The sequence below is a fragment of the Rattus rattus genome, chromosome 4 (genome assembly GCF_011064425.1).
Source record: "Rattus rattus isolate New Zealand chromosome 4, Rrattus_CSIRO_v1, whole genome shotgun sequence".
Classification (NCBI taxonomy): domain Eukaryota; kingdom Metazoa; phylum Chordata; class Mammalia; order Rodentia; family Muridae; genus Rattus; species Rattus rattus.
This window is the reverse complement of record NC_046157.1, coordinates 176,728,058-176,751,447: the sequence shown is the minus strand read 5'-3', so window position 1 is coordinate 176,751,447 and position 23,390 is coordinate 176,728,058. Positions and strand designations below refer to the sequence as shown.

The 23,390-nt window shown below is 45.7% G+C and overlaps 1 protein-coding gene across 1 annotated transcript in view; it reads left to right on the top strand.

Annotated features, from left to right (window-relative positions):
• Ptprm (protein tyrosine phosphatase receptor type M) overlaps nt 1-23,390 on the top strand; it is a 681,698-nt gene that overhangs the window by 253,405 nt on the left and 404,903 nt on the right. Inside the window, exon 3 of the mRNA XM_032901727.1 lies at nt 10,106-10,377. Coding sequence (XP_032757618.1) covers nt 10,106-10,377 — 272 coding nt within the window. The remainder of the gene's footprint in view (nt 1-10,105; nt 10,378-23,390) is intronic.

Sequence of the window (23,390 nt, the reverse complement as noted above, 5' to 3'; positions counted from 1 at the left end):
TGGTCTGGTAAATTGTGGGCACTGCTGGATACCTCTTTCCAGAAGCAAATCCCTTCTCTGGCTAGCTCCAGAGAAGCTCTTCTTCCTTCTCCTCCAATGAGACTCACGGTGAAATCCCAGTTTCTTGGGGATCAGGGTTTCAGTAGGTTTTATTATAGCCAAAAGAAACGGAGGATATGTTTATATGTTTCTCTTTAGAACAATGGTTCTCAACCTTCCTAGTGCTGCAACCATTTAATACAGTGCTTCGTCTTCCGGTGACTCCCAACTATAAGATTATTTTGTTGCTACCTCATAACTATAACTTGCTATTGTCATATATCATAATGTAAATGCCTGATACGCAGGATAGCTAAATGAGACCCCTTTGAAAGGAAGTCATGACCCACAGGTTGAGAACTGCTGCTCCAGGCTCTCCTTGCTCTTGCCAAGATGGCGTCTCATCTTCAAATACAACTAGATTTTAAAGCAAACACAGAAAAATAGGAACAAGGCCAAACTGCATTTCTACTCTGTACTAGATCACAGGGAGGGTGCTTGAGGCCTCTTCACACCTCCTCAGTGGATCTCGCTGGTGCAGTGATGTATTCTTTGCTTGCCTTGATTTTATAGATTCAAGTTGGGAAGGACTTTCCTACAGTCGCAGGGCTAATACATATTCTCTACTCAACAAGGGCAGAGGATCTGAGTGTCAAGGCGTCTACAGCTGGAATGTCAGAAGCAATTGTTCTCAAATTCTTCTGTGGCAACTTGCAAACGCCTGACATTGAAATCTTACATTTAAAAAAAAACATATTCATGTTAAAATTATACCAAGCGTTTGCTATAATGTGAACATTTTGGTATAGTGGTGAAGAGCAATATTGTCTCTGGCACCTCAGCCATAATCGTATTTCTGTTAATGCCAGTCGTATCTTAATATAATTTACTAATCATTTATTAGTATCTTGATTCTGTCTCTTACTAACTTGAAAGATTCCTTAAATTCTAGGCCATTTTCGTAACTTACCGATTAAATGTATCACTAGTTTTACATGAAAGCTGGTTTAATTTCATCTAGTAATATTAAAGTGGTCTTTATTTTGGGGGTTGTTTTGGGGTTGGTTGTTTTTCTGTTTGATGGGGTTGGGAGAGTAGGAATGAGTTGGAGTCTCATCTAACTTAAGCTGGCCTTGAACTCATGAAGTAGCAGAGGATAACCCTGGACTCCAGGTCTCCCTGCCTCCAGCTCCTGAGTGTTGGCACCACAGGCGTTTGCCACCGTACATCACTCACACTGCTGAGTTCTGACATTCTCTCCTTCCTGCCCTTTGATCTAGCTTCATAAATAACTGTCTTTGTCCTGAGCCAGGCTAATGAAATGTCCTTGGTCTTCCTCTTTGGAGACACAGGAGCTTTGCGCTAGAATGTGTGTAGAGTTTTTGACATTCTTAGGAGAGCTACCGACTGAGTCCCATCAGCAGTGCTTGTTAAGCTAGAAATGTTGAAGATAATGATGCATCTATTAAAGTTTTAAGTTTGGTCTGTGTTGTGTATAAAAACCTGTTGTGCCATTATTTCTTAAGGGGAGTCATGTGTTAGGTGGTAGATGGTCACAAGAACTATACATGGCAAAAAGGAAGGAAGGAGAAGAGAGGAGAGGGGAAGGGAAAGGAAGGAGGAAGGAAGGAGGAAGGAGAAGGGGTAGGAAGGGAGGTAAAGGAGGAAGTCTCTGAATCAACATTGATTGGGGGAATAAGTGGTATCTTATATTGTGATGGTTTGTGTCATTCTGAGCTTTAGAACAAAAAGGGAGCTCATTTCTAAGGATGTCAATCAGTAAAGTGTTTGACGTATGGGAAATTAAGCAGCCTCTTAAGAACGTTCTAAATAGCCTGCCTGTCAGAACCCGATTGTTGTACTTGGGGCTCGTGCCTGAGATACCGTCATTAGCTTCCTTAGAGAGTTTAGAGGTTTTGTTTGTTTTCCTTGGGTTTTGTTTTTACACTTATAAATTATAAAGCTCACACCTAGTATTTTTCCAGCTAAGTCACTGAAGCAGTTTGTCTAAACGACACAATAGCATCCAATCTAGTTCTCATGAAAGCCTCACTCCTCACATAAAAGACGACCCTGTTGCTTGTCTGCATGGAATTCCCAGGGCTTCTTCCCTTCCCATGAGCCTCTTAAATGTTGCTCTGTCTCTTATGATGACTGCCTCACAGATTCCTCTCATAGAGTGGCCGATGGCCCTCTAGGTCTAGGATTCTGGGCAGCTGTTTCACCTCCTGAATATGTCAACATTGGCAAGCTTCGGGGATTGTCCAACTGCCCCTACGGTTCTGTAGATACTTTCTGTGGTGAATATGAAACACACATATATATGTCTTCATCCTTGAGGTGCAAGGACTCTGCTTGTTAATTTGATACTACTGTGTCAGTCAGCTTTTTAATACTGTAACAAATCCCTCTGATACACCTTATAAACATAAAAGGTTTACTTCGGTTCATAATTTTGGCTCCATTCTTCTGAGCAAATAATTATATTGTGCAGTGAACCGGTGGCTGAACAAAATCCCTTTCCTTCCTGTCAAGAAGTGTGGAAAAAAGGGAAGTGACCTGAGTTCCACAGTCACCTCCTAAGACATGCCTCTGCTGACCTTAGTCCCTCATCAGATCCTGCCAAGTAAATTTCCCACCACCTGTGGTTGGTGCTACCCAGACACCAAGGCCTCAACACATGAACCTTGGTAGAACTTTCCGGAAGCAGCTGTATCTAGCACCTAGATGGTTGTGGAATTCTTTCAAAAAGAATGCCCAGTGCTATATAGTAACTGTTGTGACTTTGAAGAATGGCTGTCTCGGGATGAGCCTGTCAGCTTCAGTCCCAGGATGGCACAGGCTAGACCAATATGTATCACACACACACACACACACACACACACACACACACACACACACACACAGAGAGAGAGAGAGAGAGAGAGAGAGAGAGAGAGAGACACGAGACAGAGACACAGAGACAGAGAGACAGAGAGACGACAGAGAGAGAAAATGTAATAAATTAATGGTTTTGGTCAGTAACTGTTAAGAATGCAAAAAAAGGGGATTTTGTATTTGGCCGAATGGAGAAATTTCATATTCATGTTTTATTTCCTGGTAGCTGAAAAAGAAAATATTTCATGTTCGTGGGAGGATGAATATTTGCAAAGGGTATAGGGCAGGCAGCAGCTTGAGAAGGGCACATGGTGTGCGCTGTGCCAAACGTGAAGCAGACTTGGAAGACAGGGCTTTCTGTAGCTTCCAGGATGCTCTGCCTTGGGAGTGCTGCTGGCCGCTCTCCCGGAGATGCTGCCCTGGAGATCTTTGCTCCTTCGACTCACTGATCCCCCCCCCCCCCCCCCCCCCCCCGTTTTCTCAGTTTTCTGAGAAGCCCTATCAGCAGTCTTGGCAAAACTAGCTGAGGGAGGAGGAGGAGGAAGGGCTATCTGGGTGTTTGACACTGCATCGAGGAAGTGAGACCGTAAGAACAGCTCGAAAGCTGTATCCTCAATGTCTTCGGGACCAGCTAGCCAGGAGTTCCAGTCTGGTCTAAAACCGTTCAGAGGCTGTGAGTGGGTTAGGGGTTGCAGCCAGCATGAATGTATTGAGACTGCAAACTGAAAGCCATCTGAATGGAAGCCACACCTGTAAGTGACAGATATGCCCACGAACATTGTGTGTTTGTATGTGCGCGTGCACCCAGCCTCCCACACGGATGGTGGGTTGCAGCGTTGAGCGTGTTTGGTACTGGAAATCATAGTCAAAACATTTGAAGACTGTTATACTTGCGCATAGCCTCTGGAGCATGGAGCCATTTGGGCTCCCCTACCTCTCTCAGGCGCTCCTGGGGACCCTGAGCTTCATTCACTGAGCTGGGTTTTTTTTCTAATATTTTTATTGGTTATTTAATTTACATTTCAAATGTTATTCCCCTTCCCGGTTTCCCCTCCAAAAACACCCCATTCCACCTCTGCCTCCAGGAGGGTGCTCCCCCATCCACCCACTCCTGCCCCACTCCTCTAGCACTCCCCTACTATCAAAGTGTAGGATTAAAGGTGGGGGTCCTGTGTCTGCTGGCAGCTGGGGAGGCTGGTTTCCAGGAGTCTGACCAAGCTTATGGCTTGCCCCATGTTGCCACAGCTGCCACTGCCACAGGGTGGGTGTTTGGCTGTGAGAAGCCTTGAGGCTCAGGGGGTGGGGAGTGGGGAAGGGCAGTCTGAATGCTGGAGCTGGCTCCTAGTCACCAGGCCTGCAAGGAGGGGGACCACAGGGTTCTCAGGCTCTTGGGCATCCAGGCACCGCTGGATGCTGTGGAAGAGCTAAGAACTGAGTGTGGGCCCACCGGCTGGATCTAGCCCCGGGGTGGAGGGGGAAGTGAGGGGGGAAAAGGGAGCGCTCTGACCGGTTCCGAGGGGAAAGTCCTAGGTTGGACAGAGGTGGGCTTGAGCTTGGTGGCAGCCACATCCTCTACCTGTGGAGGGGCTTGGGGCCTTTTGCCCTTCTGTGACTGATGGTCACAAATCTATGGAGGGCTTCGGGCTAGTGACCAGCCTGGTTTCCTGGGAGTCAGGTGAAAAGCCCACCATCCCTTTCAGGGTCTCCAGGCTTCAAACCTCCTCAGCCAGGAATCAGGGTGTCTTCCACTGCCCCACACCAAAGAATGCACATGGACCAACCCATGGCTCCAGCTGCATATGTAGCAGAGGGTGGTCTTGCCTGGCATCAGTGGGAGGGGAAGCTCTTGGTCCTGTGAGCTCTGTTTCTTTTGGGTCTTTATTCTGAGATGTATTGAAGTCAACTCCAAACAACCTTAGGCCCAGGCATATGCAGGTACAATTCCCCAACCCCCCCACCCCCCGCCTCTCCCCCTCGGAACATTTACTCATACGCTTGGCCTCCTTATGTGCTGTAGTCTGCTGCATGCATGGTTTCTTCTGGCCTGGAATCCAGTTCTTTTCTACACTGAGGGTCTCCGGGGCCTCTGGGGCACCATGTTGACATCTGTCTTTTCTTCATCCTCCCAATCTCCTTTGTCTTCCTCAGCAGCTTCTGTGCTAGAAACAGTTGGCTTCCGGAACTCTTTCCTTTGAGTACATAAGCCAAATCGATTTACCACCACCACCCCCCCCAACACATCCCATCTATTATGAATCGAAAATGTAGCCAGGCTGCTACAGACCAGAGTCTTCTATTTCCACTGAGTCAAAGTATTTGAAAATATCCGTCAAGAATCTGTGCCTATACTGAATGTCTAGACTTTTTGCGCATCACTATTCCCAAAGCTGCGGCAGATAAGAGTTATAAGGGATGGTGAGTCACCCAGAGCTGATGTAAAGTACAGGCAGGGTGTGTGTAGCCTCTCTGCAAATAGCCTGTCATTTGTCTAAGGGCTGGAGTATCCAGGGGTCTTGTGTGTGTTGGAACGGGCTCCACAGGCAACACCTAGGTTCGGTATCGTGCCGTTCTTTAGTTGCCGTGTTTAACCAATCCTTCTGCTTGGGCTGTGCACCTCACAGCTGGCCCACTCTTTAGACCCCAGCCTTCCCCCAGCATGGAAAGTGGCAGACTTTTGAGGACACGTTCATGGGATCAGAGAGAGGAATTTTTATATTCCTTTCAGTGAGTAAAAACAAACCCACAGTTTATATTTTGTGCCTTCTTCATTCCCATTTTCCTACCAACTTGTGTGTGTGTGGTATTTTACATAAACTTGGCCGAGATGCACTGACGTTTTAGATTTTGTAAAGAGACCGCTCCGTTGTAGATGGTTTGAACATTGCTGCCGGAGCGCACACCGATGGCCACTGATTGTCTCCAAGACTCTTCTTCAGCCCAGACGGCCCCGGCCACTAGAGTCAGCGGGAAGGAGGGCAGCAGAACTGTGAACATGTTTCGGAGGGGTTTTTGTTTTGTTTTGTGGGGGTTTTTTTCCTCATTAAATTCACAAAATTGAAGGCAGACTTGTAGGGGATAAAATGAAGGCACAATGGCCGATGGGAAGGGATGACCAGATCTGCCTTTTGCTGGAATGAGGTTTTAGAATGCAGGCTTTGTGATGGCTGCTTCTATGTCTGCCTGTGCACCGAGTGGCACGGGTGGTGTAAGTGAGAGCATCTCCCCTTATGTTACTTGGATGGCTTCCCTCATGCCTGACGAGGGTTCTCCGTCTGCCCAGCTTCGTTTGTCTAGCTCGAGTCTCCTCCACACAGTGCAGATTTTAATGATGGGGCAGAGAAGAGTAAGTAATCCCGCACAGTTACCACTGCTGTCACAAACAATGCCGCAAGACAGTCTAATCAAGACCGGTTACCAATGGATATGATTAAGCTAAATTTAATTCACCCGGAGATTGGAGAATGGGAACATCGCATGCTCTCAGAAGAGAGTTTTCCTTCTTTGGGGGAAACCAAGGTAATTATTCCTCAAAACCTTCCTTGCCAGCATCTAAAGACTGCTCCATTTGAAGCTGACCTCCTTGGGTGTCGCTCATTTAGTTCGCCTGAAAAGTCACATCTTTTGCTTATGTATTTGGGACTTCAGGGTGTTTTGTTGCAAGAACACAAACAGAGCTCCAGTGTTAATTTGAATTATGACTGCCTTTGCTCCTTGGCCCAGTTGGAGTGCCTCTTGTGGGGGAGGAAATTTGAGGGACTACACAGGGAGACACAGTTACCCTTTGAAAACATATCTCCTTTCAGTCAAAACATTGAGGCATAAGTGGAAATTAAACATTCGCTATATAGGGTTACTTCTTAAACAGACATAATCGTCTAGGACTGAACACGTTAGTTCTTTCAGCATTCGTAGGGGGGTTGACTTGGCTTTCCTCTCAAATAGGTGATGTGTTTAACACATTGATGTCCTGAAAACAAGAAGGACAGGAACTGGAGGTGCGGCTATGAGGACCACTATTCTAATCTGTATTTTTAAAATATTACTTATTTAATGTACACTGTAGCTGTCTTCAGACAAACCAGAAAAAATGGCAGCAGATCCCATTACAGATGGTTGTGAGCCACCATGTGGTTACTGGGAATTGAACTCAGGACCTCTGGAAGAGCAGTTGGTGCTCTTAACCACTGAGCCATCTCTCCAGCCCCAATCTGTTTTTAAGAAGCATGTCTTGTCGCCTTCTGACAGAAACAGGGATAAAGAGATAGGACTGTGAGAATGAGCCTAGCAGTCCTCCGGGTACATCAGAGGTAGGCTCTCAAACCCACCATGAGCGTGGATACTTGAAATCCCGGATATTTCCCAGCCCTACACACAAGCACTGCAGTGCTGTCTACAGGCAGCCTTGCATCCTAGATGGCTGTGTGGAGATGGACAGGAGGGACTACACACCCTGTGACTTACCAGGTGAGGCGATCATTCTTGTCATAGGCACAGAGGAGCCAGACAGCATGAGGTTTCTCATGCTACTTTTACAATGGTGGGTTTTATTTCTGACTCACTCTCTCCCCTCTCTCTCCTCTCATATCCTACCCACTCCCTCTCAGTTCATTCATGACCTTTTCTTCCTTAATTATTGTTAGACACACAAACACACACACACCACACACCATACACACACATATACACACATACATACACCATACACACACATCATACACATACCACACATACATATATGCCACACACATATACCACATACACACACACAAACATACATACATAAACACACACCATACTTAGACATACAGCACACATACATCCACACACCACACATACACACACACACCATACACCACATACACACATACACACACCATATACCACACCCGTCACACATACACACATACCACATATATACATACTGCTCACACATCACATATCACACACCACACATATACACACACACCCCACACACCACATACACACATACACACACCATACACCATACATATCACACATACACACATACCACACACGTCACACATATACACATACCACACATGTCACACATACACACACACCACACATATACACACCGCTCACACATCACGTATCACACACCACACATATGCAGTGTCCCTTTTCCTTTTCCTCTGCTTTCCCTTTGGGGATACCAGCTTGTTATATTGTCCTGGGTGGCCTTGAGGTCTCGGTCTCCCACAGTTCTACTACCTTAAGCCCCTGGAGTAGCTGGGGCCACAGGTGCGTGCCCTCACTTCCTACTTCTGAGTCTTTCCTAAGTCGTACTTGAGGTTCCCCCATAGTTTAAAGTACATTGCAAACAGAGCCCTTCCCTGATAGGTACGAGACCCACCCTTGATCTTCGTTCTCCTTTAAAGCAGCTGCTGCTACTCCCTCTCGGGTTTTGGTGGCGTCTGTGCCATCTATGCCTGTTTGGGTGGAGAACGGATCATTGGAGTGAGGGACTACAAACTCAAACTCGGACTTAGACTTCTGATCTTGCCTTTTACTCCTCCAAACTCGTGAATAACATGGTTTCAGAACTGAGACCCCATTCCAGCTGACACTGATATGGTAGCTGGGTGACACCATGCAGGGCTCTAAGGCGCTAACAACTGTGAACACACACATACCATCATGCGATCTTTAAACAGTAGTCTATAATATAATATTTAATAAAATATAAATGTATATACAATAAATATAAATGTAATATATGATGTACTATTTATATATAATACTACATGTATATTGCATATTAACATAAGGTTATTAAAATATAACATAAAAATAAGCTATGCTTATATTTTTAACTTGGTTCTTATGATATTTGGTCAAAGATGGTCTTCTTGTCTGGCTGTAGGAATCACAGCATGCGGCTGTCTTTTCTAGTATCCTGTAATCTGTTTATAGATTGGCCGTGTTTGTCTGACTGTGGTACAATAGGTCAGTGTTTCCCTGTGCAGCCTTTAAGAAAGTGAGGCTGTTTTGTGCCTTGTTTGCCCAGTGCAGTAACACGAAGTCACATGGCCCTTCGGATGCTTGAAATGGGGCTGGCGAGACAGAAGCCAGATGACTTTAAGAGTGTGAGGTTTAAATGGACTGGAATGTGAACAGCTACTGGAGGCCACTGGCTCCCAGATGGACCCCAGCGGGTCTGTAAATATTCTATCTCATGCTTGTTATAGGTCAGGTTTATTGCAATAATGTCTGCGATAGTTTTCTTCATTGGCCCCATAAATGTGTTAGGAGTTGGTAGAGACATAAGATTACAAACCAAAAAAGGGATAAAAGAAACTCGAAGTATTGTTTTATTTTGGTTTTGGTTTTTGTTTTTTGAAGGCTATTTTTATTGGATATTTTCTTTACATTTCAAATGTTATCCCCTTTCCTGGTTTCCCCTTCAGAAACCCCCATCTCACACCCCCCTGCTTCTATGAGGGTGCTCCCCACCACTCACCCACTCCCTCTCACCTCCCTGCCCTGGCCTTTCCCTACACTGGGCATCGAGCCTTCACAGGACCAAGGGCCTCTCCTCCCATTGATGCCTGACAAGGCCATCCTCTGCTACATATGCAGATGTAGCCATGGGTCCCTCCCTGTGTACTCCTTGTTTGGTGGTTTAGTCCCTGGGAACTCTGGGGGGGGGGTCTGGTTGGTTGATATTGTTGTTCTTATGGGGTTGCAAACCCCTTCAGCTCCTTCAGTCCTTTCTCTAACTCCTCTATTGGGAGCCCCGTTCTTAGTCCAATGGTTGGCTGCAAGTATCTGTCTCTATACTTGTCAGGCTCTGGCAGAGCCTCTCCGGCACCTGGGGATCCATCCCACCTACAGTCATCAAACCCAGACACTATTGCAGTTGCCAAGAAAGTGCAGGAGCCTGACATAGCTGCCACCCAATATACCTGCTGTAGAAACTGGAGTTTTATGGTGGCATAATCCCAGCACCCAGGACACTGAGGAACGAGGTTCATAAGTTCAAGACCAGCCTGCCTGACACAGAAACACACACCTTCTCCGAAAGATAAAGGTGGCTTGTTTTAATCTCAAGTGAAACATGTGTGATTACGTTGCTAATTCATATAAATGTTAGTGGCTTTTCAGAGGGCGCCCCCACCCCCACCCCAAAACTGTTTTGGGTCCTGATGCTCAACTTTTGTTTCCACAGGCTCCTTCATGCTGGTGAACACTTCTGGGAAACCGGAAGGCCAGAGAGCTCACCTGCTCCTGCCTCAGCTTAAGGAAAACGACACCCACTGCATTGACTTTCACTACTTTGTATCCAGCAAGAGTAACGCGGCCCCGGGGTTGCTCAATGTCTATGTGAAGGTGAACAATGGGCCGCTGGGGAATCCCATCTGGAACATATCCGGAGACCCAACCCGCACGTGGCACAGGGCAGAGCTGGCCGTCAGCACCTTCTGGCCCAACTTTTACCAGGTATGTGCCCTCTTGACATTTCATGTTTCAAATTGTCTTTGAATTTCTACAATTGTTAAGTAAGTTGCTTTTTTATTAGTGACATCAGAGAGTGGGCCAGAAAATGTTAATGCTGCAGTAAGTGGGATCTTCTGGACCCTGTCTTACAGTTACCTGTGAGACAGAAACATAATTCAAGTTTGTTTATCGTGGTTTAAGTTAAGTTAAAAAAAAAAAAAAGCAGTGACTCATGTTATGGTCTGGAGAGATGGCTCAGCAGTGAGGAGCAGCTCTTTCGGAAGACTCAAACCGGAAGGTTCCGGCACCCAGACAGTGTGAACAGCCACATCCTTTATCCATTCCAAATCTGATGGGCTCCTCTGACCTCTGAGAGTACCATGTGTACTCCTGTGGTACACATACATGCAGACAAAGCACTTGCACACATAACATATCCTAAAAGAAAAAGACATCTTATAAAAGATTACTTAGTGACATATTTAAACTTTCCTTGGCCTGCTAATAAAGCAGGCATAAAGCAATATATTTAATTTTATTTTTATATTAAAAAGATATAATAAAACAAATGCATAAAACGCGGCATCTCCCCAGCTAATGTGATTTTTTTCATTTCTGCATTATCATATTATAAATTTTCTCCATCGCGTTTCTCATTTTTCACTTATTAAAAAAATAGTTTTTTTTCCTCAAGAAGGAACATACCCTAACTAATGAATACCTTATTTTAATATAAATATACTATAACCAGTCAGCAATATAATTTTAAAACGTGGCCTTTGGGGCAGAGTTTTCCTCTCTCTGGAGAGGCAGCAAGCAAACACTGTCTGGGCATTGAGGGTGGTCAGGGAGTTCCCATGCTGGATAGCTAAGGTCTCTGTGTATTAAAGTCTGGCTGTGGGATCTTCTCAGAGCAGGAAAGCCTTCTCTTGAGCAGGCCTCCCTCCTCCGTCCTGTGGAGCAGACTATAGGCTCATCCCAAACTCAGCCAACAGGACGTAACTACACAGGGTCAGTGCATGTCCCGCTCCTCTTTGTCCTCCTCTCCTTCATTTCTGCCTGAGCTCTGCTCCCCTAAGTCTCAGAGAGAGAGAGAGAGAGAGAGAGAGACAGAGACAGAGACAGAGACAGAGACAGAGACAGAGACAGACACACAGAGACAGACAGAGACAGAGAGACACAGAGACAGAGACAGAGAGACAGAGATCTCATAAGACCTTTCAACATGGTGGTTTGGTATGCTATCAACTACAATCAAGACTAGAATTTCTATTTTGCCTCTTTTTGAACCTTGTTAAAGAGCCACACATATTCAATGTGTGGCTTAATTCAAGAGCAATCTCAGGAAACCAGGCTCATGAAATGAATTTACTCCTCCACAGTGTCATGGGTCATTCTATCGATCAGGCTATTGCCATATTTTTTCTTACTCTTTTTCATGTATTCTTCTCTCTTAGATTACATCTCAACCAGAGTTTCCCCTCTCTCTACTCCTCCCAGCCCATCTTTCGTCTTCCACTTCCCTTCAGGAAAGAGCAGGCCTCCCAGGGATGGAGAGGGGAAGTAGAGTAGATTGTGTGAGGGAACCAGGGTCAGCGGAGGTGAGAATATGAGCTATTGCCATTTTCAAGGCATTTTCTTGAACAACTGACTACTGGTAAAATACTTTGCCTTACCCATGGTGGATGCCATCCAAACTCCAAATCCTCCAACCCACCATTTCTCACTCATGTTGTTGAATGGTGCATAATTTACCAACTAAGATGAGAACAAGATTCTCATAGCTTCGGGGTTTGTGCAAGCCACTGTTTTGCTCACTCTAGTGAGCCACAGTGACACAATACTGTCAACTGGACGGATTCAACATAGACATTGCCTTCTTGCATTTCGGAAGTGAGAGTCCAAGGTCAGATGCCTTTTCTCCTAAGGGCATTAATTCCATCATCTGAGCAATATCCCTGTGACCTCACCCCTCTGGAAGGTCTCACCTTCTGATGTTAGCAATTAGCACTTCGCTGTTGTTTGTGAGACTTGGTGGTGGTGATGTGGTCAATGCACAGCATTGACTGCTTCCTTAAGGACCTTGATGTGCTTTGAGCTGAAAGCTCAAAGGAAATTCCTTAACACACGGCGCTAGCATCTGGCATCTCAATAGCCTGTGGGGCTAGCACTCCCTCAGTTTCCCCCTTTTCTGCTGAGGGACGGCAAACAACTAAAGTTAGTGCCCTAATATCGACAGACAACATTTGATGAATGGTACATCCAAGATGATACAGGAGAACTCAGAGGATACGCAGAGCCAGCAACCTCAAAACCACCATAGGGACTTGGATTATCTTGTCTACTTGCAGGGAAAGAGACAGCTGTATCAACGGAGATTAAATGAAGGGAAACCACCACCCAGCATAAGGTCCTTTCTACTTCCTCATCTGAGGTGTCATCCAAAGCGGGGGAAGGAGAGAGGGATAGTCAGATAGATAAGAGACAGAACGAGGGCCATCTGGAACTGCCTGAGGTGGGCTTCCATGGGCTGCAGACATAGGAGAGATGGTGGTCATCTCTTGTTGCTTTTACAAATATGAATCATGATGTGTGTGGGGGGGTGTCATCTTCTTTGAATGAAGAATTCCATGTAGTTTTGTCTATAGCCTTCTACCAGACAGATGATATGAATATGATTTGTATATGATTAATAACTCCAATTCCAAAATATTGAAGAAGCTGTGGTATTAAGCATGCATGTGACTTTCTTGGGGGAACCCAGTGGAAGAAAACCAATGTCCAAATGATGTATTCTGAGCACACAAAGCTGTGACTTCTGGGCCTGAAAGCTGAGGACGGTAGTATTTAAAGGAGACGGTGCTCTTGAGAGCTTCTGTTAAGGAGACAGGTGTCAGCTCTCCCTCAGCACAACCTCTGCAAAGTGACGTAAAGTTTATATATTTGTGAAATAGTATTAAAATACATTCACATGGTAGTTTCTTGGGTAATTTTGATACTTGTAAAATGGGGATTGTTATTATTCTGTGCTCGATCTGTGGTGCGTGGAGTGAACCCAGGATCTGGTGCACACCAGCCATGTAGTTTCCCAGTGAGCTACATCACCAGCCCACAGTAGATAAATGAATTGTTCAGAAGGATTCCCCATTAATTCTGCAATGGGCAGTGCTAACATCTAGTTAGAGGACACAAACTTTGGTGAGGCCGATTGGCCGTTAGCATCACGCCTGCTAGTGTGCCAGGCTCGGCAAGTGATTGTGGCTTAAGTGTAATGACTGTGCAGAGTGAAAAGGGAAGTAAAATCCATGTGGGTTCTGAGAGCTTCTCAGTTTATGGTGACCGTTGTGGAGCCACCATTGATGCTCTTGGGAGGCAGTGAGAAGGCAAAGTGGGGTACCTCACATGCTCAGGGGCTTCCCAAGTATGTTTACTGGAGTTTCAAAGGATATTATGTGAGGTATGGAGCCCAGAAACAAATCCTTTGAGAGAGATTGGGTGAAACAAAGAAAATCAGTGTGTGTGTGTGTGTGTGTGTGTGTGTGTGTGTGTGTGTGTGCGCGCGCGCGCACGCGCGCGCTCACGTGCAAGTGTCTTTGTATGTGTGGTTGTGCGTCTGTGTGTGTTTGTGTATGTGTGTGCCCAGGTATGTGTGTTTGTGAGTGTGTGTGTATTTGTGTATATGTATCTCTCTCTGTGCATGTGTGTGTCTATGTATGTGTGTTTGTGTGTGTGTGTATCTGTGTGTGTGTGTGTGTGTGTGTGAGAGAGAGAGAGAGAGAGAGAGAGAGAGAGAGAGAGAGAGAGAAGGGGGGTTACAGAGGATGTAAATGTGGAGCTCAGAGGACAATTCTGGGAAGTCAGTTCTCCCGTTCCACCACAGAGTCCTGGGGATCAGAGTCACGTTTTAGATCTTGGTGATAAACACATTTGTCTGATCCACTCTCCTGCCCCCATGTTTCTTTTCTGAATGTTTCTGAACTAATGTTCTACAGGAATCCAAGGTGAGGCTTAGCCCCATTGAGTTCGGCCACATTCAGGGTGTTTGACTCCATATTGATGGCTGTTCTCCAGGACACAGATGGGGACGGTGCCAGGCTCATTAGACTCCTCTTTTCCCTTTAGCTCCAGGGACTCTGTCAGGAGAGCCCATTTTTCATTTCGAATTGGCTGCAAAAGACAGAGTTGTCTTTCATCTTGGCCAGGGTCTGGACCATGCAGTTTTAAGGTGGTGGGAGTTTTCCATCAGCCTAGACCTATCTGCTGCATGCTCTGGTTGAACCTCATTGGGCGTCTTAGGCGTGGTTTATTGTTCACTGTCCTCCTGTCATGCAGTCTTTGGTGGACAGAGTCCTGAAGCGTGTTTTCTCAGCACGAGGCCTCCCTTCCTCGCAGCAGTCATTTCGTGTAGCACTTACTATTTATGGGAGAGCATTCTGCAGGTACAATAGCAACCTGCACAGAATACAGCTAATTGCAGGTTAATTATGGCTCCTTAAGACACAAATTGTCAAGTCTTCGGTGATTAACACATATTTAATTGTGTAATTAATGTTTGGCCTCATTGTTGCTGAACCAATGTTCTGCAGTAGCTGCCCTGCTGGGACTCAGGAGCTATAAGGGAAGCACAGGCTACTCCCTGCCTGAGGGCGCCTGCTTCCCTGGATTTAGACATTGACTTCTTGCCATTGGTAGGATAATTCTCCTTTCACATCTACCTGCTTTGCTTCATTGTCCTGATAAAAAGAAACAGTTCTCCCTTTGATTCTGCTTCCCCTCCTCCCTCTCCTTCCCCCCACGTGTCAGATGCCCCTGCAGCCAGAGAATGCTGGTCCATCGATCTCGCCGAGATCTTTCTAATCATCCTTAGTTAGATCTCAGAGATACAGCTCCTGGGACTCCAGGATCTGTCTCGCTGCTGAAGAGGGTGAGTCTGAGACTTTAGTGAGAGGCCAGGAAGGCAGGATGCTTCATGTTAGCTTTGTGAAGAGGACCCAGCACGAGTGACCTGGGAATCTCTTCCACCGGCCGCTCCGCTCTAAGGTTAGAGTTTGTGGAGATGGGGCCATGGAATAGAGTGGCTTCTGTCTGAGTCATGACACCTCCCCATTGAATCAGCTTCCTGAGGTGCGTCGAGGGCCCTGGCAGAAGATTAGGAGTGGACGCCTCTGGGTTCTACTTTAACTTCTTTGTGTAGAAAGGACACAGAGGAGTCTGTAAGTGGGGGGAGGCTAAACCAAGACTTACCCTTTGCCAGCTGACAGCTTTGCTGGTAAATGAGGAGTTGAGGGAATACGGAGGATGTTTGATCTTACCCAGCACTTCACGTTTAGTGTCAACTACTATTCCCCGCACAGCTGCCAGGGTTTCTACACCATGCTTACCAGCAGACCGCTCGTTTCCTCTCAGAAAGTTTGTAGGTCCCCCAGCAGCCAGTGTGCCATGGCTATCCAGAGAAGGGGTTTTCGGAAGCCTGCTGGGTGAATCCGGCAGCTGCAGGAGGCATTGGTTCGTCAATGTCACTTAGAGGTGCACGAAGTCTTGTTCTGTGGGCTGTCTTGGGATCCAGGTGTATCTCTGAGTCTCCAGGAGGGGACGGGGCAGGTGCGGGCCCAGCTGGGGTCTGGCATCAGCTCTGGTTTTGGCAGAATACCTCGTGAGCACATTGCTCCCCGAAGCATGCTTGGGAAATGCGGGTTTCGAATGCACCTGAAAAACACCACATCCTCTAACTCACTAAATTCCTTGGCTGTGGCCCTTACTCTAAGTGCAGGATAGTTAAATCACTTCCTGTCTTTGAGACAACAGGGAATTGGGTGTAAAAGTGAGGTATAACTCTCCCGCCAGCATGGCCGGGAGCCTAGGCATCTGCCCCAGACTGCATCCTGCTCTTTTGCAAGATAAACAGTCTGGTTTAAGAAGCAGTGTGGACCCAGGAGCCTCTTGCCTCATTGATATAGACCAGCATCCAGGAGGCTTTGTAATTCGTGTGATGGTCTTTTAATCTTCACACCCTGTCTCTTCATTTTTCAAAACTTGCTACGTCTGTAAATCTCATTCTCAACTTGTATTTGACGATCAGAGATAGGCACCTCTTCTGTTTGGGCGTTCTCGCACCTCTGGTGGCTGCCGCCGCTGCTGCTTGCTTATCAGAACTGCCTCTTGTAATTTCCTGTTTTTGTTTTGTTCTCTACTTTAATTTTCTTGTATCCTGCTGTATATAAGAAGGAGATGAGCTGCGATCCTATCAGAGTCTTCTGAAAGACAGCATGTGCGCATGCTGTCCTAGGCACACGCGCATACACAGACACGCATGTGTACACACAGAAAGTCATGCTGGTTGTCAGGAAAAACAGGAGACGTTTGAGGTGGTCATGTAGATGCTACAGGTATGGCTTAGTGGTACAGCACATGGCTGGCATGAGTGAGGCCTGGAGTGATAACCAATAAATCAATAACGACATTCCAAAGCACCAGTAGTTCCATTGAAATGTGGTTGCCCTTTGAGTGTCTTTGGGTAACAAAAACATGTTTTTGGGTGGTACACCATTAGAAGTGAATGCTGGGGTATTTTACGTCATTGTCTTTCTTTTAGTGTTTAGTTCATGTTCATGCTTGAAACAGGGCCTTTATTATTTGTACAGCCCAAGCTGCCATAGTCTCTTGAATGCTGGATTACAGATGTGTGCTACCTGATAAAGATAAAAATTTATCCCCACCCCTTTTCCGATATAAAGATGGGACCGAGGTATTTGTGGGTGCTAAGAAAGCACTCTGTTTTTGAGCTACAGAAGTCTGCTATGAGTTCTTAATGTGATAGATTTTTTTTTATTCGTGGTTTTCTTTGGTTTTGTTATGTTAGAGAATGTTTTACTACAGACTTGCATCTTTACTTCTCTGTTTTATTTTAAAATTATGTGTGTTTGCATATGAATATACATGTGTGTGTACATGTGTGTGTACACGTGTGAGTGTGTGCATGGGTATGTATCTGCTTGCATGTGTGTATGTGTGTGCCTGCACACGTGTATATGTGTGCATGGACACATGTGTGTACATGCAAGTGTGTGAGTGTGTGCATGTGTACACATGTGTGCATGTGTTTGCATGTGTGTGCATGTGTGTTTACATGTAAGTGGTGGTGATCAAGGGGATAAGACATGTAGGATGCCTTGTAGGCAGTTGTGAGCTTCCTGACATGGACTAGGAACTAAATTCCAGTCCTCTGTAAGGACAGTGCCTATCTGAGTCATCTCTCCAGCCCTTATATTTTTTATATAATTCATTTGGCATAACAATAGGCTTTATAAAAGTGAGTAGGACCCATGTTTGATTTTATTTAAGTTAAAACTATCAGTGATATGTACACCGACATATACCCTTAACTGAGTGTCTAGGAAACGGGCACCTTTGCTGTGTGCTGGTGAGCAAATCCGTCTTTGCTCATACAGGGAATGTGGCAGCAGAAGGGCTGATTTTGCTCCTTTGCTGAGCAGGGAGGATCAGGATGCTGCAGTGTTCAAGTTTCCATCTTCCTTGGCAGCACCCTCTAGAGGAAGAACTGACATCAGATACAGGCAGGCTAATGGTCAGAAGCACATCTAGGGAGAAAATGAGAGCTCTTCCAGTGGCTCCGCCCACCGGACAGCAAGGGGCTGTCCCTAAAGTCCCAAAGACTGGGAGAGCAGCCCCTGTGTGCTAAGACTTTAGTGAGGAGACTGAGAGGATACTGAATCTGTCCCACAGTTGTAAATACCGGAGCCATCAGGAAGACTGAGGATAAATGTGGGGATTTAGAGTAACCCCAACACCAGCAAAACAAATTCTCAGTGCCACAGTTAGGTTCCACAATCACAGAACACTGAGCTAGTGCATAGGTCATCTCCCTGGGGTGGGGGAGGGGGTTGGTCCTAGGACACTGACTACCTCCTTTCTGCATGTGCTCAAATCCGTGAAGGACCAAGCTCTTCCTTTAAAATGGCATCCTATTTGCATAAACCCTAGGCATATCCTCCTGGGGTCTTGATCTTTAAATCCTGTCTGGATTACTTACAATCAGCAGGACAGTGTTACACTTCGCAAATAGATGTTTTATTCTTATTTGGGGAACGAAAGCAGCACAAGGCCATACCACCCCGAGTGCACCCAATCTCAGGTGGAATGAAGACATCGGAAGTTGATGTGCAAAAAAAATTTTTTTGCGCGTCAAAATATTTTTCCAGCCACGGTTGAATTTGTGCATCTAGAAGGGAGTGGTATGGGAGGCTTCCTGCTCTGTGCCATTGCTTCTGGGGTTCCCAGGAGCCTCTAGTCACAGTGTGTTTGGGCAGCCATCAATTCATGACCTTGCTTTATAAGGGCTTAGGGGTAAAGATGATTTTATGTTAATTTGGGTTATTCTGTTCACATTCAACCTATGACAACATGATTCTTCTTGCCTGAGTAAACCTTATTTAGCACCATCCTAAAGCTCGCATAGGAGAGCATTGCCTTTCTCGGCCCCAGGTATTAAGCAATCAGACCTTTGCAACTCTCCGCAGGTCCACACGTGACCATTAAAGTGCTATCAATATTGATCTGAGGGGTTGCATATAAATTTTGGGGAGATTTCAAATTTACATACAAAGAATTGCTGCTTCATAAAGATGGGTTTATAACTTGCATTAAGCTAACCTCGAGAAAGAAAGATGATATAAAGTTAAATATTGCAATAAAACTATTCTGCAGTAAGGATAGCTTTCTGGCTTTGTCATATATTCACTGTATAAGTGGAGCTAGGGACATTCTTTTTCTTTAAGAAGTTTGGGGACTGTGACTGTGGCTGGGTAATACTTGCTTGCCACAAATTCAGATCCCCAGCATCCAAGTAAAAATCCAAGTGAAGCAGTGTGCTCTTGTAACCCCATCCCTCAGGAGAAAGAGATGGGGGATCCTGGGGTTTGCTCTCCAGCCAATCTTGCCAAGTCCCTGGGCTGCGGGTTCTGTTGGAAACCTTGTCTCAGAAAATAAAGTGGAGATCAATTGAGGGATGCATTTGACATTGTCTTCCGGCCTCCAGATGTATGTGCACATAAATGCATGCACACAAACAGATATACAACACCTGCTACTGGAGTTTTTAATCTCCTTGACCCAAACAAGAGGCATGGGGAAGAGGGATCTCTCTAGGGAGGAGTCACCTCTATCAGATTATCCTGTGGGCTCTCTAGGGAGGAGTCACCTCTATCAGATTATCTTCTATCAACGCTTTCTTGTTGGATGACTGGTATGGAAAGACCCAGCCATCTGTGAGCAGTGCTAGCTCTGGGTAGGTTATCCTGGGTTGTCCTAAGAAAGCAAGCTGAGCGAGCCATGGGACGTGAGCCCATGAGTAGCCTTCTTTCATGGTCTGTGCTTTAGTCCCTGCATTTAGATTCCTGCCTTAAGTTCCCACTATTGTCTCCCTTCATTGATAGGTTGTGGCCAGGATGTGAAAACCAAACAAACCCTTCCCTAAGTTGCATTTGGGCATGGTGTTTTTCCGCAGCCACAAAGACCCAAACTGGGGTACACACTTACACAGGAAATGTACCTTTTGTTAAAAACCAGATGTCCTAGTCACCTTTAATTTTCCACTTGGCACAGCCCAGAGCCATCTCATAGGGAAGCCTAGATGTTGTTGATCACGTCGGTCTGTGGGCCTGCCTGTGGGGAATTATCCTGATTGTTAATTGATGTAGCTGGACCCAACACACTAGGTGCTACCATCCCTGGGCAAGTAGTATGGAACTCTGCAGAGAGCTAGCTGAGCATAAACCTAGAGGAACGAGCCGGAGAGCACTACGCCTCCATGCCTTCTTGTGCTGGATAGGTTTATGTCAAGTCGACACAAGCTAAAGTCATCTCAGAAGAGGTAGCCTCAATGAAGAAAACACCTCCATTACATCAGGCTGTAGGCAGACCTGCCGTAGGGCAATTTCTTAAACAGTGAGTAATGGCAGAGGGACCAGCCCGTTGTGAGTGTTCAGTGACATTCCCAGGCTGGTGGTCCTGGGTTCTATAAGGAGGTAGGCTGAGCAAGCCAGCAAGCTTCACTAAGTCTTGCTTCAGCCCCTGCCTCTGGGCTCCTGTCCTGAATTCCTGCGGGAATAGACTATGGAAACATAGTCAAATGTGCCCCCACCCCACCCCACTACTCGCTTTTAGTCATGGTGTTTCGTCATAGCAATAGTAACCATAACTAAGAGGTGTCTGCCTCGAGCGCTTGCCGTAACTTAGTGATGGACGTGACCTGCAGGCTGACATAGACAAAACTGAAGTACAAGCAGGCAAAAGCCTGGTGACCCACATCCACCTGGAACCAGAGGCTGCAGCAGGAAAACGGAGCTGATGTTAATGTTAGATTTTTCTCAGTGCCTTTTTGTTTGTAGAGAAAAATTTGATTTCTGCATTGGATTTTATTTTGTACAATATGTGGAGGGGGGAGTTCTATAAAATAATTAGCATTTATTGTTTGGTTTTGGCAGGCTGCAATTACACATCTTAAAAACTTGGTTATGATATTCCAAGCCATGGTGGGCTTTTAAAATAACACCTATGCAATAGAATTGAAAACCAGTGAAGCGGGGTTTCTAGCGGCCATTACTGGAGTGGCAGGCATATTGTATTTAGCTGTGACACGGCATTGCTTTTGACATGTGCTCTCTTGTTAACCAGAGTAATGACAGTGTGTTGGAAAGCCAAGCAGGAAAGGCTCTGAAAACAGATAGTAAATATTTCAGGCTTTGCAGCCCAGACGGTCTCTGTGGCAACCAGTCAGCTCTGAGGTTGTCGTCTGGAGCAGCCAAAATCAAAATGTAAATGCAGGAGCATGGCTGTGAGCCAATAAAACTTTATTCGTGATGTGGAAATTAGAATCTCATATCATTCTTCTCTATCACAGAGTACTGGTATTATTTTGAGTTGTCTCCTGCCATTGAAAGCTACAAAAAAACCATTCCGAGCTTGATAACAAAGCACAGGCAGGTGGATGGACAGATTTGGCCCCTGGCAGTTGTTTGCCAATTCTCTTTTTAACTTCGATGTTGTTAAAATTGTGTCACATGTCAGGTGTGGCGGAGCGTGACTCTGATCCCGACTCTCTGGAAGTGTCTGCTCTGTGGTTACAAAGTTACAGGCCTCAAACCTGTTACAATGTTACAAGGTTACACTCTGGAAGCCACAGAATGAAAAAGGATTCACCCTGCCCACCAGGTCTTAAGAAACCTACTGCTCACATCCTCTCCGCATTCCAACTCCCACATATCCACCATAACAGGGGATGGATCGAGCCACCATTTCTGTGGCTGTCTCCTAATTGGCCTTTACCTCCCTAGTGATTTGCATACAAACAAACTAATCAGAGCGAACCTAAGCTTTCTAAAAATCATACACACTTCCTCCTTGTCAGCAGTTCCCTTTCATATCTGCACAGGTCAACCAAAATCTTTCTCTGTGGCTTAACAAATCCACCCCGCAAAGCTCTTGTTACTGCCCATGTACCTAATCCTTCACAGTCTGGAACACAACAGTGAAGAAAGCCTGCAGCACTTGCATTTCCTGTGTGATACATCCATGTGATGAATCTGTTTATACCTGATAATTTCAGTAAGATGACAAGGATTCATACTTGGAGGGGGAATGGACCAGACTGCATTCCAATCCCAAATACTGTGTAACTCCAGGAAAATGATCCACCTTTTCTGAGTCAGGGCACTGACCTCCAGATATGAGTTCATTTCATATTTCATCAGGGCTGACTGTGGAAAACTAGATGGTAAATACAAAAGATGCCTGGGCTATATAGGTATTTCAGCTAATCATTCGATCAATCAGTCAATCAATCAAAGTTTAGAGTAGGCTTTCTTTAAAAGTCCTGGTTCAGTACCCCAAAGAACGCTAAGTCTGGCTTAGCAAACAGGACATTTGTTACACATTCTCTTGTGTTTGCCAAAAGCCAGCATGACGTGCCGGTAGAGCACATCCTCACCCTGGTGCATTTCCTTTCTCCAGAAGTGTAGCTGCTTTCTCCAAGTTCTTCTTTTCTCTGACGTCAAACTTTCCTGGACCTGGACCATTCGGTTTGCAGTCACCCCTGTGGGTGCTGTGTTCAGTACATACCTGCGGTCTGCACCAAAGCAATTCTTGCTCTTTAATGAAAAAGGGGAGGGCCTTACTTGATTAAAAACGAAAAGAAGACAAAATCCAGGTTTAGATTTTGAAACTCCCTTACAAAGGGCTGGCCAGAGAGGATAAACTGGAAGATTTGCAGGAGGACAGGGGCAGACAAGGATGGGCCTTTGATGGGATTCTAAAATCTGTGTCCCAGAAGCCCACTGAAGGTGGGCCTTAGCCTTCGACCCCTTTTTATTTTAGAAAATACAATTTTTGTTTTTTAAAAAAGTTTTAACCTTTTTTTTTTTTATTTGTTAGACACCTCCTAATGGAGCTCCTCACTGTCAGGTGTTCCTAGTGGAGAGTAAAGGTACTGGTCACAGCCGCCACATCAAGGCGTCCGCTTCCTGTCCTGTCTCTATAAACCCGAGCTACTTGGTAGTTGTGGTTTGTACTGACCATTTTATTCTGGATGTAAACTTGACAATCTTACTGACGAGGACCACTTACAAAGCTTTTAACTAGTTACTAGGAGAGAGTGGAGAGAGCTAGGAAATGCCTCTTTCAAAAATAACCTGTGCGGCTGTGAAGAGACAGCTCGGGGTTAAGAGTGTGCACCACTGTTCTTGGAAAGATCCGAGTTTGGTTCTCAGCACTCAGCTGCCCGTGACTCAGCTACAGCTCTCTTCTGGTCTTTGTGAGCTCTGTGCTCCCATATGCACACACGTGTGCTCGCACACGTACACACACCACCTCGAAATTTAAAAAAATGCAAATTTAAAACGACTTTTAAAAGGTGGTTCTGCTGTTGAAGCAACATTGAACCTATTGCTTCAAACTTGCATCAGATGTTTTTCTTGTTTCTTCTGGTTAACCCCAAGCACCTC